Source organism: Panthera tigris, chromosome B4 (assembly GCF_018350195.1).
Source record: "Panthera tigris isolate Pti1 chromosome B4, P.tigris_Pti1_mat1.1, whole genome shotgun sequence".
Taxonomy (NCBI): domain Eukaryota; kingdom Metazoa; phylum Chordata; class Mammalia; order Carnivora; family Felidae; genus Panthera; species Panthera tigris.
The window spans coordinates 15,268,436-15,280,750 of NC_056666.1; the positions used below are offsets into that span (position 1 = coordinate 15,268,436).

Below are 12,315 nucleotides of genomic sequence, written 5' to 3' on the forward strand. Positions count from 1 at the left end.
GCACATCTCTGACAGGGTCCTCAGGATAAATTGCCGGAAATAAAAATTCTGGGTCCGAGCACACAATTTTGAGGTTTTGCTACATGCTATCAAAATGCTAGCACCTTCCTGGAGAGAAATTTATATTCCCAACAGCAGGTGCCTAAGCACGTTTAGCTCATGTTACTCCCCACCACTAACTACGGCCTTGAAAAAATATTTGCACATTTCTCATTGTTACACATTTTTATTTTTGGTTTGATTTGTATTTTTTTGATTACCAGTGAGCTTGGACATTTTTTCATGCTCCTTAGAGAGATTTCCTCTCTGTGAATTTATGTGTACTGCCTACATTTCTATTGAGAGTGTTCATCTTTTAAAGAAATTATTCGTAAGAGTATATTGTGATATTTTTACTAATGCCTTGTTGCCACTTCACTTTTAGACAAAAGTCTTTCCAATCCACAACACAGGCATTGTCTTTCCTCCAGCATTATGAGCTAAAAAATCAAATTAAACAATTCAGGCCGCGGCAAAGATTGCACCTAGAAAACTTCAGTCAGTCTTAACCCCAAACAGGTGAGGACACCTGGGGATTCCTTAGCCCACAGGAATGTTCTATCAAGACCTTTTCCAGAAACAGTGCCTGTGATCCACGGTCTTTCTGATTTAAATGCCACGTCCAACTCCTAAGTAATTCAGGATTCGCTGTTGTCGTGTTTTGATTCTGGCTTTTCCTACTTCCTGGCAGTCCTGGTCTTGGGGGTTCCGCTGTGAAAGTGAAGGGAGGGGATACAGAGGTAGAGATGCCCCGATCTGTCTGACAGTGTTATGCCTTCACACTCCTTTTGTTCCAAGGCACTGGTGTTGGCAGGCCTCGTTAGCACAAGGGTCCTGTGCCTGGGTTTATTTTCACTTACATCCACATGACTGTTGGTAAGAACACAGCTGCCTATCACAGATGCTAAACAATCGGTTGTTTAATGACCCTGCTGCTGCGGTTTCTACCCCACAAGTGGGGTGGGGGGAGAGCGTGCCCGTTTACACAACCTCGCTGGCACCATCGAAGCCACGCGGAAGAATGCTCTGATGTGAGATTTTCTGCAGTGATGAGAAACATACTTGAGTTTTTCTCCCTCCGTTTCACAACTTTTGTCTACCAGCCACTGGCAGAAGTCACCATTTCTTCAGCTAAGAAATGCTGCTTTCCAAAATCCTTTGGCAGAGTCTCCCAGAGATTTGTTTTTCTGCTCCTTCCTAATTTAGAAACAGTCTTCAAAGGAAACACACACACACACACACACACACACACACACACACACACACACCCCAACTAACCAACCTAACAAATCCATGTGAGAAGACACCAACTCTGATGTAATTTTGTATTTCTTTCCCACAAAGTTTCAGAGTTTATCATCTACAACCAATACAATCTGGACGGCATAGTTTGAAGGGAGAAGGTAAACAAAAATGTGTATACCCCCAGATCATTCTCTATTCAAGGAGCACCATGTGATACAAATTCAAGATTTTATTAAAAATTACTTGTAAGTTAACACAATACCTTGATGGTTAAGGAAAGCTTTTCACAAAACAAAGTAATGAGTTCTGTGAATAAACAGAAGAGCGAACAGTGTTAGTGGTGACATTTAAGTGATCGCATGATTTTTTAATTTTTCTTTTGAGAACACGCACCTTAGTGAACATCTATTCAAGGAGCTGCGGTCTGTGCCTCCTCTGGAATTTGCAGTTGAATTAGAGCTTTGTTTCCTGCCTTTGGCAGTGGTAAGGAAACAAATGGAAATGATTTTGAGAACTTATAAAAATCTACCACCTACCAAAAGCATGTTAAGAGGTGAAGTGGTAAGTGCTAGAAGGAAAGAGTGGAAAAGCGACACATGCATTGTATTTATTGGTGACATACAGTAACAGGGAACAGAAGTAATAACAAGGAAGAGGAGTAACGAGAAGTCCAGCCCATGCCAACCCTTTATTTGTTCTTGGCTGTCAGGGGTTTCCGGCTGATCTTTTTCGATTTGTCATTATTTTTCTTCGGCGGTTCTGGGTTCGCCTGCATGTGTCTGCCGTAGAGGCTGAAAAGAGAGAGGAAGAAACGTGAGGTCCACCTTGCTAACACAGGAAAAGCTTTTACTGGTAGGGCTTTGGAGAACAGATTATTATTATCCAGGAATATTCAGGAAGCCAGAGAAGACTAAAAGATGCCTTCTGCTGTCTCCGGCTCATACCTTTTATTTAGGAATTCGAAATTCTCTTCCACACGTGCGCACACACGCGCAGGGCATGATGAGGTCAATTCTGGACAAGTGTCCCGGAATTTCACGTTCACTGGGCAGAGTGTGACAACACCAAAGGCAGAAGAGATCTGGGGGCTGTGAGAACCGGTAATGCTCAGCCCAGCTGTTCCGGAATGAAGCTCTAACGGCTGTGAGCGTTTAAGTCGACAATGACAAAAACTGGGTCGAACTGAAGAGACAGAGTGTCCATTTAGTGAAAAGTGAGCATCACGCCTGGCCGGAAAGCCCAGGGGCTGGATAATGTGACAGAGAGCAATGGTGTCCGAGCCTGCTCAGGCTGCTCACACGTGATTGATGGCAGTGGGACGGCGACCACACATCAATGCCGCGTTAATAAGTACCGTTGATTAAATGTTGACAAAGTACCCGACAATTACAGCGGGTGGCATTCATCCCAGAGCGATGCTAGCCTGTGGCGGCGAGGATTGAACCAAACGGCAGATAATAATTAATCGATAATTTATGAGTGCTTCTGATTAAACAAAATTAAAAGCCACCCTAAAATAAATACGGCTCAATCTTAACCCCCCTTATTGATATAATTGTGTCCGAGAGAGAGCCTGGCGTGTGTCTCAGTTCCTCCGGGGAAAGGCAATGCCTGATCTGCCTGTTGTGATGGTCTTGTGCCAACTGAACGGGACGGGATGACACAAGGACTGACCTCCCGGTACAAGGTGTCCCTCGTTCTAAAGTCCACTCAAGGCATCGACACCTCTCTTGATGCTCGCACCCTGCCAGGCAAACTGGTGGCATCTACCAATGCTCTTGAGGACGTGGACAGCGTGGCTGGCAGGCCAAGGGATGGACCTAGCACACAGAGCTGGCCAACTGATGGAGCAGTTAGGGCGGGTTGACAGGTGATAGTGTGGTCTATCTTCTCCAGAGGCTTCCGAATGTCTCCCTAGAAGTGCTCCGAGCAGGTCCCACTGGCAGTGGCCATGAAAATAGGTCTCTGCTCCCAAAGAGTTCAGAATGCAGGGTCTGGAGCTGGCAGCACGGACCTATGAGCTGGGGGACATATGTGCAGCCAGGTCTTGGGAATGTTCTCCAGGTGAAGTGGGGGGGGGGGTGGGTGTTGTTAACCACATGCCTGACAGGTAACATTAGAAACTGCAAGCTCGCTTTCAACTTCTGTAGAAATGAGCTTTAAAGACTCTTGCTCCTCTCACGGAGAGGCCCAGTCCTGCTCAGCCTGAGAGCGTGTCCCTACAGGAGAAACACCTCCTTCCCCAGGACAGCTTGTCCTCCGGGAAAATGGATCTTTTTGAAATCCACATGAGCCCTCCTCCAATGCTCCTCACTTTAAAAAGGGCCAGGGATGACCCTGAAGTCTATGTCACGGACATTCAGACGTCCTGGAGCCCAGGAAAGGAACCACTGGTTTCAGCAGAGAGGAAGTTTCTGCCCAGCTGTCCTGCTGTTGCTGCCCCGACCCCATTGATGTCCCTGTCCCAGTTCCTGGGACTTGTGACTACCGACTTACACAGGCAAAGGGGCTCTGTGGAAGCAATTAAGCATCTCGGCGATGGCAAGCTTGTCCTCTATTATCTGGGGACCCCCCCCTTCCTTCAGTCCTGCAGCATCTCTCCCACCACATGCATCAAACAGGTTAAAGAAACAGCCACGGTAGACTCATCTATTATATCCCTCAGCTTTAGCAACACATGCCCTGAAACATACTTTTTCCTCTAAGAGCCCCGGCCTAACCCCTCATCCCAGGATGCGGCTTTCTTTGCGTTAACACAGCAGTGTGGTGTGGGGTGTGCCCGGGAGGCCTCTGCTGTCCAAGCTCCCCTCACCCGGCATATGGCGAAGGTCTGATTCTGGTCTGTGCATTCATAGGTTCCCTCCAGCCTCAAGGATCTCTCCTCTAGTTTGCAAACCCCTACCCCCATAAGGGGGAACAGTATGCATGTTCTTGCTCACAGATAGCATTTAACTTTGAGGCTTACAAAAATCTGCAGAAATAGTTTATGAACTGGGAAACCCGGCAACAGCGACACAAATAAGAGGTCAGAGGAGGGAAAAGAGAATAAAGATCTGATAAGGGCCCCAGGTATCAATCACATCCTGAATGAGTAAGAGCCGAGGTGGGCACAGAAGGGTTCCCAGAAGAGGTCGGGGTTTCGCTGGGCCTGACGGTGGTAATCCAGCAAAGTCATTTTAGAAGGGGGTGCAAAAGCTGTTTGGAACTCAGCAAGGCTCCCCTTGTTAGGAAGGAACCGGAATGTTCCAATGTTTCAATGTCTGCCTTTTTATATTCAGACACCACTGTGCCTGGATCTCCTGGGGCGACACAGCAAGTCCCTACAGAGGGCCAGGTCAGAGACAGCATTCCTGAACTTGACGTTGAAATCCTCCTTTTGCAAGTTATTAGCTGCTGACTCTGGGCAAATGATTAGCATCCCCCCCCACCATTCCCTCGCTGTGCCTCAGTTTCTTCATCTGTAAAAACAAAACAAAACAAAACAAAACAAAACAAAACAAAACAAAACAAAACAAAACAAAACACGATGCTGCTTTCTTAGCAAGGAGGCTGCACTAGTGAAATAAGCCCAGTACCTGGTATGTCTACCAGAAGCGGTCAGTGGATGCTTCCTGAGACACAGGACTGATGTGGAGTTAGAGTCGGAGGGATTAAAGAAAGACAATTAAATGATTACTTCCTTAGGACTTTATGCTCTGAAAAAAATGACATGGTATTTTCTATCAGTGCCAAACCCACGTGTCTCTAGGAGAAAGGTTTTATTCCTCTCTGAAGAGAGCAACTAAGGCAGAACTAAATGCATCCCCGCCCCCCACCACCCACCACCCACCACCCACTTCCTCGGTGAGTCACTGCCAGAGCCGGGATGATGCCGTGTCCTCCCGGTGATCCCTTATTCCTCCAGCTGAGTGGGCAGAGGAGAGTGGTGATTTACTAAGTGGCCATTCCCACATGGAGACATCACTGGGGCAGAGCGGTAATGACCAGCATTTTAGGGTCCTAGGTCTGGGGTTCCATTCCTGGCTCTACCAGTGATTAGCCATGGGGCTTCCATTGTGTAAGTGTGGTAGGCAGAATAATGGCCCCCCAAAACAGGGACATTCTGATCCCTGAAACCTGTATCATAAAGGGACTCTGTGGAAAAGGTTAATTAAGGATCTAGAGCTGGAAGATTACCCTGCATTTTCTTGGTGGGCTCAGTGTCATCACCAGGGTCTTTAGAAGAGGGAGGCTGGCAGGTCTGAGTCAGAGAGATCTGAACATGGTACACTGATGGCTTTCAAGGAGGAGGGAAAGGGCTACCAGCAAGAAATGCAGGTAGCTTCTAGAAACTAGAAAGGCGAGGAAATGCATTCTCCCCTGGAGCCTCCAGAAGGAAGCCACCCTGAGGACACCCTGATTTCAGACTTCTGACCTCCACAACCATAGGAAGATATATTTGTTTTATTTTCAGCCACCAAGTTCACGGTACTTTGTTACCACAACAGGGACCTAATACAGGAAATGAACCTCTCTGGGCCTGACAGGGCAGCCTGGAAGTGAGAAGTCTGCTTACCTTCAGCAGAGGACGAACGGGAGACTTCTGGGGTAGCAGCTCATTGAAAAGAATGACAAGTTAAAAAACTGTTTCAAAAAGGACAAAGGATGCCCCAAAGGGGGCAGGGGAAAGGGTGCTGTTTCTATCAGAAGAAAAGGGAACAAGTGGAAAAACTGTCCTCTCTGTACTACAGAAGGATTGGACGCTCCCTGAACCCTCTGTTGTCTGAAGCTAATGCCTTGGCCCATGTTTTGAATGGACCCAGATTTAACTTCTAGAGGTGAACGAGTGAGACGTGGAGAGGTCAATGCCTTTGAACGAAGCTTCTCAAGGGGAGGGTGCACGCCACACCACACAAGACCACGAGGGGAAGTACCAGGGTCCATTAGGAGGGAGAAGGAACAAAGCAGGAAGCAGAATCCAAGTACTTCAAGGTGGTTTCATGGGAAGGAAAGGACGGGGTTGAGTGGATTTAGGATTGCAGAGTTTGAATAGTTCCCAGGGGCTCAAGGCTGTCACGGTGGTCTCCAGGTGTAGGAGACCTGGTCCTGGGGTGATTTAGGGCAGGGGAAATACTGGTTTGGAGTGTGAGTTTGATACAGGAGGTGGTCAGGTGTTGGCTTTGGATCGGTTGGTTTGCGTATCAAAGGCAAATTAGCAAATAAGTTGGTCGCTATCTCTAGGAATTAAGCTAGCCCTGGAAAGGGCAATGTCTCTCCAGCCAGCAAGACCTCCAAGATGTCAAAACATCATAAAAGACAGAAAATAAACAACATGACTAATCAATGCAGTCACGGCCTTCAGGATGGCTTTTGTCTTCCTGACCCTGTATCTTCCTCTCCTGACACACCTGCCTCTCAGCCTTCCTGAAGATGGCTTCTCTCTTGCCCCACCTGCTAGTTCTACCTCCTTCACTTGGGAAATACCCCACCAGCCCTCAGACCCTGGCACAAGGCACTTCCCAAGCCAGCATGTCTCCCTCATGCTCGCTTCAGGTGGCACCTGTCCGGCCCCACGTGAGTCCATGGCACCCTGCCCGGGGGACCCACAGACAACAGACCTGGGGCTTCACTTATCTCTGCATTCTGGCACCCTGCTCGCCCTCAATGATGTGTGACCTTGGGAAAGTGACTACTTTCCATAGTCAAAAGTCCTCATCTGCAAGGATGAGGGTGAAAATGCCCAGCTACCTTGGAGGGCTTGGGGAAAGATTAAATCAGACACAGAAAAGGTCTGGTCTGTGCAGGTACTTAGCAGATGTTCCAGAATGGCAGCTGCCGCCTTTAACCTCTCACAGGAGGTCCGAGACTCAGGCTAAGCTGGCCAGCCCCTTCCACTTGAGCACACAGTTGCCTTGGAGCACACAGCAGATCCAGGAACGTGGCCCTGCCAGCTTGACAGTGGTGACAAAAGGAGCCTGGCTCAAGGTCACCAACAGTGCAGCCGCTGCAGGTGGACGAAATGTTCGACCCACAAAGTGGGGGGACCCCATGTCACAGAGTCTTAGAAACTCTTCTCTCCCCTGACATCTGAGGTTTATGGGGGGAAACTGGGAGATGATAAAGGAGTGTAAAAAACCAACAAAGAACAATCCAAAGTGACAGGAAAGGTTCCATTATGCACAGGAGTCTGATGAGCATGCTTCTGTCACTGAAGAGAATCTCAAAGGCTCTCCCATGGCTGCTCTCGGCTGTGGGAGATGAGCAAGCCAGCACCGATCGGCCCCCCGGGGGCTCTCTGTTCTCATCTGTGCAGGAGGTGGGGGGTGGGCCCTGCCCCAAACAGCGGCTGAATTCCTGCTGAAGACCACCCCTGGAGGAATCCTTGTGAAACGAATCCAGGGAGAGCCAGGGTCATCTGACTGATTACTTCGGACGCATCTGGTTACAAGCAGCCTGCGTGCCGGCCACTTGAAGCAACTGAACACGCCTGCCCGTTGACGTCTGGGACTGCAGCAAAAAATTCCAGCCCACCAGAATCAGAATAAAGTTTGCAACTAATATCAGGGCAGGTGACATGCACGCTTTTCAATTACTGCTATGTAAACTTGCCATATGTATATGGGCATTTTCACCGTGGGAAAAGATCCATTCGAGTCTTATCCTTTCTTTTGGATCCCAGGCTCTCTCACAGACCCTCAGTCCCTCCAAGTTGCGGCAGAAGACCACCGTGGGCCCACCCCTTTCCTGCCTGAAAATTTCCTCCCTTGGCTGCAAATAGACTATCTTGGTTCTTAGTCTCTCCTTCTGACACTGCTTCAAGTCCTTATGTTTCTGCTGTCATCTTTGTTTTTTCTTTCCTAGAAAGGACATCTAATTTTCCAGCTTCAATGATTACCTCTTAGAAACACCTCCACGTCCCCACCCCCTACGGAGCCAACCACCGTCTTCAAACCCTGCTGTGCCTTATTCCCACCTGGACACTGAACTATTAAATCCAACCAGGGCACGGAACAGTTCCCTAGCCCGACTTTCACAGGTCTGTCCCTCTGTGTCTCCAGACCTTCAGGATCAAATCACTTCAGTGGTTTTGACACCTGTCTCTCTCTTTTTTTTTTTTTTTGGTTATCCCATGAGTGAAGTTTGAGTGAAGCTTCCCCTGCAACAGGCATTCTGAGTCTGGGCCCAGGGAAGTATCCAAAACTCCAAGCAAAGCTCTATGTGTTTTTTTCAGCAGAAGGAGAACGCAACTTTCAACAGCTTCTCAAAAGGCTCAGTTATGTAACTCAATGGATTAATCAGTCACTTTATGGTGCTTATTCTTATTTTCACAAACGTGTGATTTTATCTATTCTTTTTCGCCTTCCCGAATAGAGGCCCCTATCAGATGGTCATTAGATTATTATAATGGGTCCTTTCATTCCTCCAACGTGTCCTACGACTGGCAGAATAGTCTCTCCTTGGTTTACGCATGGAAAATGGCATCCACTGTCCACCAGGTCGTATCCCCAACCTGGTATGTGTTATAAAGCAGCCACAAAACGTATCACGTGATGCTTAACTCCGACAACCTTGTCTCTCTGTCCACCAGCAGACCGGAGCACAGTAAGGCTGTTCTGGAGGAAGGCAGAGGGGAGCACAGTAAAGGGGAACCGAGGGTGAGCTCTGCCACCTGTTAACTGAGTAACCCAGAGTCCTTTCTCTTTCCAGAATGTGTGTTACCTTAACTAGAAAATGGGAATACGTGCAGTCAGACCGGCTTGGGCTCATGCGTGTGTTTGAAAAATAAAATGGTGCTAAATCGATCCAAGCCCTGGAATTAGCTCTTCCTCCCGGGCAGCATTCCTTTTGGTATGTTTCTTGCTGATCTGGGTTAGTATCATCAGGAATGCCTGCCTGCCTGGGTCCTTCTCTGCAACTTAGATCTCATCCGTAGTTTTAGGCTTTTCAGAGCTTTCGTCCCTCTGCCCCAATTTCTGCCTTCACAAAACACTACGCGAGTTATCAGGATTGCACCATTAAGTCCTTGATGATACACAGGTTCCTGCTCTTGGCTTGTTGGTTTGAACTACCAGCAGAGTGCCGTGATAACGACACGTTACAGTTACGGCTACCAGCCATTCAGCGTTCGCTGCCACGACAATCCAGGGAAGAAGGGGCGTTTCTTATCTCCGTTTTTCAAAGGAGGAAACTGAGGCTCAGCAAGTTTAGACCCGGATCAAACCCAGGCAACTACGCCAAAGTTCGAATCCTTAATGCACTATGTTATCTTGTTTTCCATCTTTTTTTTGCATTTCCTAGATCTGTCTTCTCAATAAGCCTGCCATTTTCTTGAGGGTGGGGACTGAAGAGTTCACTTCTTTTGTATTCTGTATACTCAAGGCACTGGTAGAAGCATGTTGTGTGCTATGTAAATATTGTGTTTCCGAATGCCAGGTATATGAGAGGTACAATATGCTGTTCTTAAGTCATTTGCTCGTGTCATATGCCTCCCTCCTGTTGTTTTGGGTGTTTCCATGGAAAGTCCTTATACAGACCAAGAAAAGAACCAATTTGAGAATCCAAGTTATATGGCCAGTGACAATAATAGAGAGAAATAATTCTGTTTATAATCTGTAATCTTATGGTAGGTTGCTAAATTTAACATGTCTACAAATAAATCTGTGGACAAAGTGTGAAGCCTAGATTATTAACAAGCGTTTGCAGTATCTTTATTTATCCTATCTAGCAGCTATGAGGGGCTGGTGACAGAACCTTTAGCACAGAAACTGCTGAGTCTTAAAGAAGAAAAAAAATTAATAGTTAACCATATTCCCGGGAGAAATCTCATTAATTCAAAAGGCAATGATTTTTTGAGATCAAGCCTCCAAGAGATGGTTCCATGCAGGTCGCTAATGGCAGTATGTGTCTTTCACGTTTTTCTCCATTACAACCCTCACCGCCCTCCGTTCCCCAACACCCAGTGTAAAGGAAAGTATAAACATGCATTTGAAATCCACGGAAATGCCAAAAGGAATTTGCAGATGGCCTAAGATACAGATTAAGCTCTACGACAATATAAAATCTAAACCGGGTTTTAAAACACCCTATACATTCTAGACTTACTCTCTGCCCCACTGGAGGGGAGAAATGAGGATTCTGGCAGAGCAAAGCTAACAGTCTCATGCACAAAAGATGCTCATTAAACTTCATCATCCTGTCTACTCTAATGATGCTTTTACTTAATAAAAATTCCCCGAGCAGTTGCAAGGATATTAGGCAAGGTCTTTGGTTATGTATCAGAGGTCCGAGCTGTCACGAGCAAGCATGCAGTTCAGGGGGTATGTTCCCTGGGGAAGGAGCAAATCCAGCTTTCACGGAATACATGCAGAGCAAAATCAATAATTCTAACTTGCTTCCCTGCTTAAGCATTTAAGAAAATAGGTAATCCTTTTAAATTAAACTGTGAAGTGCTAAATGATACAATTTCCAGAATAAACTAAAAAGCAAGAGGAAACAAATCTAAGGGCATTTGTAAGTTTCCCAAACAAGCTTCCTTAATAGACTTCATACCTGGACTGCATATTTTTTATGGGGGAGAGAATTATTTTTTGATTTCATACTTATCACTTGTAGAGATTAAAAAAGAGACATCCAACCACATATGTGTGTGTCTGTAATACACACACATATGTACAGACTTCACCATAAACACAAAGGAAAAATTATTTTCATATGTGCAATTCACCCTCTTCAAAAATTACACTTAAAAAACACTACTATAAAAATTAACTAAATGGAATCTGACTCTCAAAAGCTAAATAATAATTATATAATGGATCCCTTAATGCGGACAGCTGGATATTAATACTACATAACCGTGAATTATGTGTTGAGATTATATAACTTATTTTTAAAATTTTGATTTATTTACTCATTTATTTTTGAGAGAGAGAGAGAGAGCGAGAGTGAGCAAGGAGCAGAGAGAATCTCACAAGGTGCAGAGAGAGAGGCAGGAGTGAGGGTAAGCATGTGTGGAGCCTGGAGTGGGGCTTGAGTTTACCCGAAGTGGGGCTTGAACTCACGAACCAGATCATGACCTGAGCTGAAGTTGGGTGCTTGACCTACTGAGCCATCCAGAAGCCCCTATATAATTTCCTTTAGAATTCACGACCTGCCAAACAGACCTGACTGGAGAGATCACATCAGTTAGGGCAAGAGTGAGGCACCAAGCAAAATCCTGAATTTAAAGGTAAAAAAGACTGTCCAGCTAGGTGTTCGATGATAACATGGACACAAAATGAATCAAAGCATTAATGGGAAAAATCATTCTGAATATCACCAGCTCAACTCCAATGAGCGTAGACAGTAAACTGACTGATGGTATTAACAAAGCTGGAGGGAGAATCTGTCCCTCAGAAGTGTTGGTTTTGGTCAGCGATACAAACAACGGGATAAATGCTCACAGTGGGCATCTGAGGCGCCTTCTGGAGAAAGGGGAGTTCTGGGCATGCCCGGCCAGGGCTGTCTCTAAGAGGAAGCAGCGAAAACAAACACGGAGCTGCCCCCACCCTTCACACTCTGAGCCACACCTGTCAGCTCTCTCCCCTCTTCCACTTCTACCCTCCCACATTCCCAACCCCCAGCATGTGGGCAAATGGGTAAGGCCCCTGCCCACCTCTGAGGTTTGTACTTGCTATTTACCTGGAATATTCTTCTCCTGGTGTCCCAGAGACAGGCACTATCACCATCCCCGTTTTACAGATGAGGGTATAGATGCCCAGAGAGATTAAATGCCTCTGAGGTGAATAGCTATGCTGCCTCAGTTTTAGTGTCAAAACACAACTCAGTCACAGGGCGCCTAGATGGCTCAGTCGGTTAAGCATATGACTTCGGCTCAGGTCATGATCTCGTGGTCTGTGGGTTCAAGCCTCGCGTTGGGCTCACGGATTCTCGCTCTCTCCTCTCTCTCAGACCCTCTCCCGCTCATGCTTTCTCTCTCTCTCCAGATAAATGAATAAACTTTAAAAATAAAAACATGACTCAGTCTGAAACCTTTCCCTTTTTCTGGGGGAC

General features: G+C 46.6%; 1 protein-coding gene across 2 annotated transcripts in view; it reads right to left on the reverse strand.

Moving 5' to 3' along the window:
• Positions 1-1,495: 1,495 nt before the first annotated feature.
• Positions 1,496-12,315, reverse strand: part of RSU1 (Ras suppressor protein 1) — a 200,959-nt gene continuing 190,139 nt past the window's right edge. For both annotated transcript variants that reach the window (XM_042991148.1, XM_007081261.3), the window contains one exon: positions 1,496-2,075. In XM_042991148.1, coding sequence (XP_042847082.1) covers positions 1,973-2,075 — 103 coding nt within the window. In that variant the 3' untranslated portion in view covers positions 1,496-1,972. The remainder of the gene's footprint in view (positions 2,076-12,315) is intronic.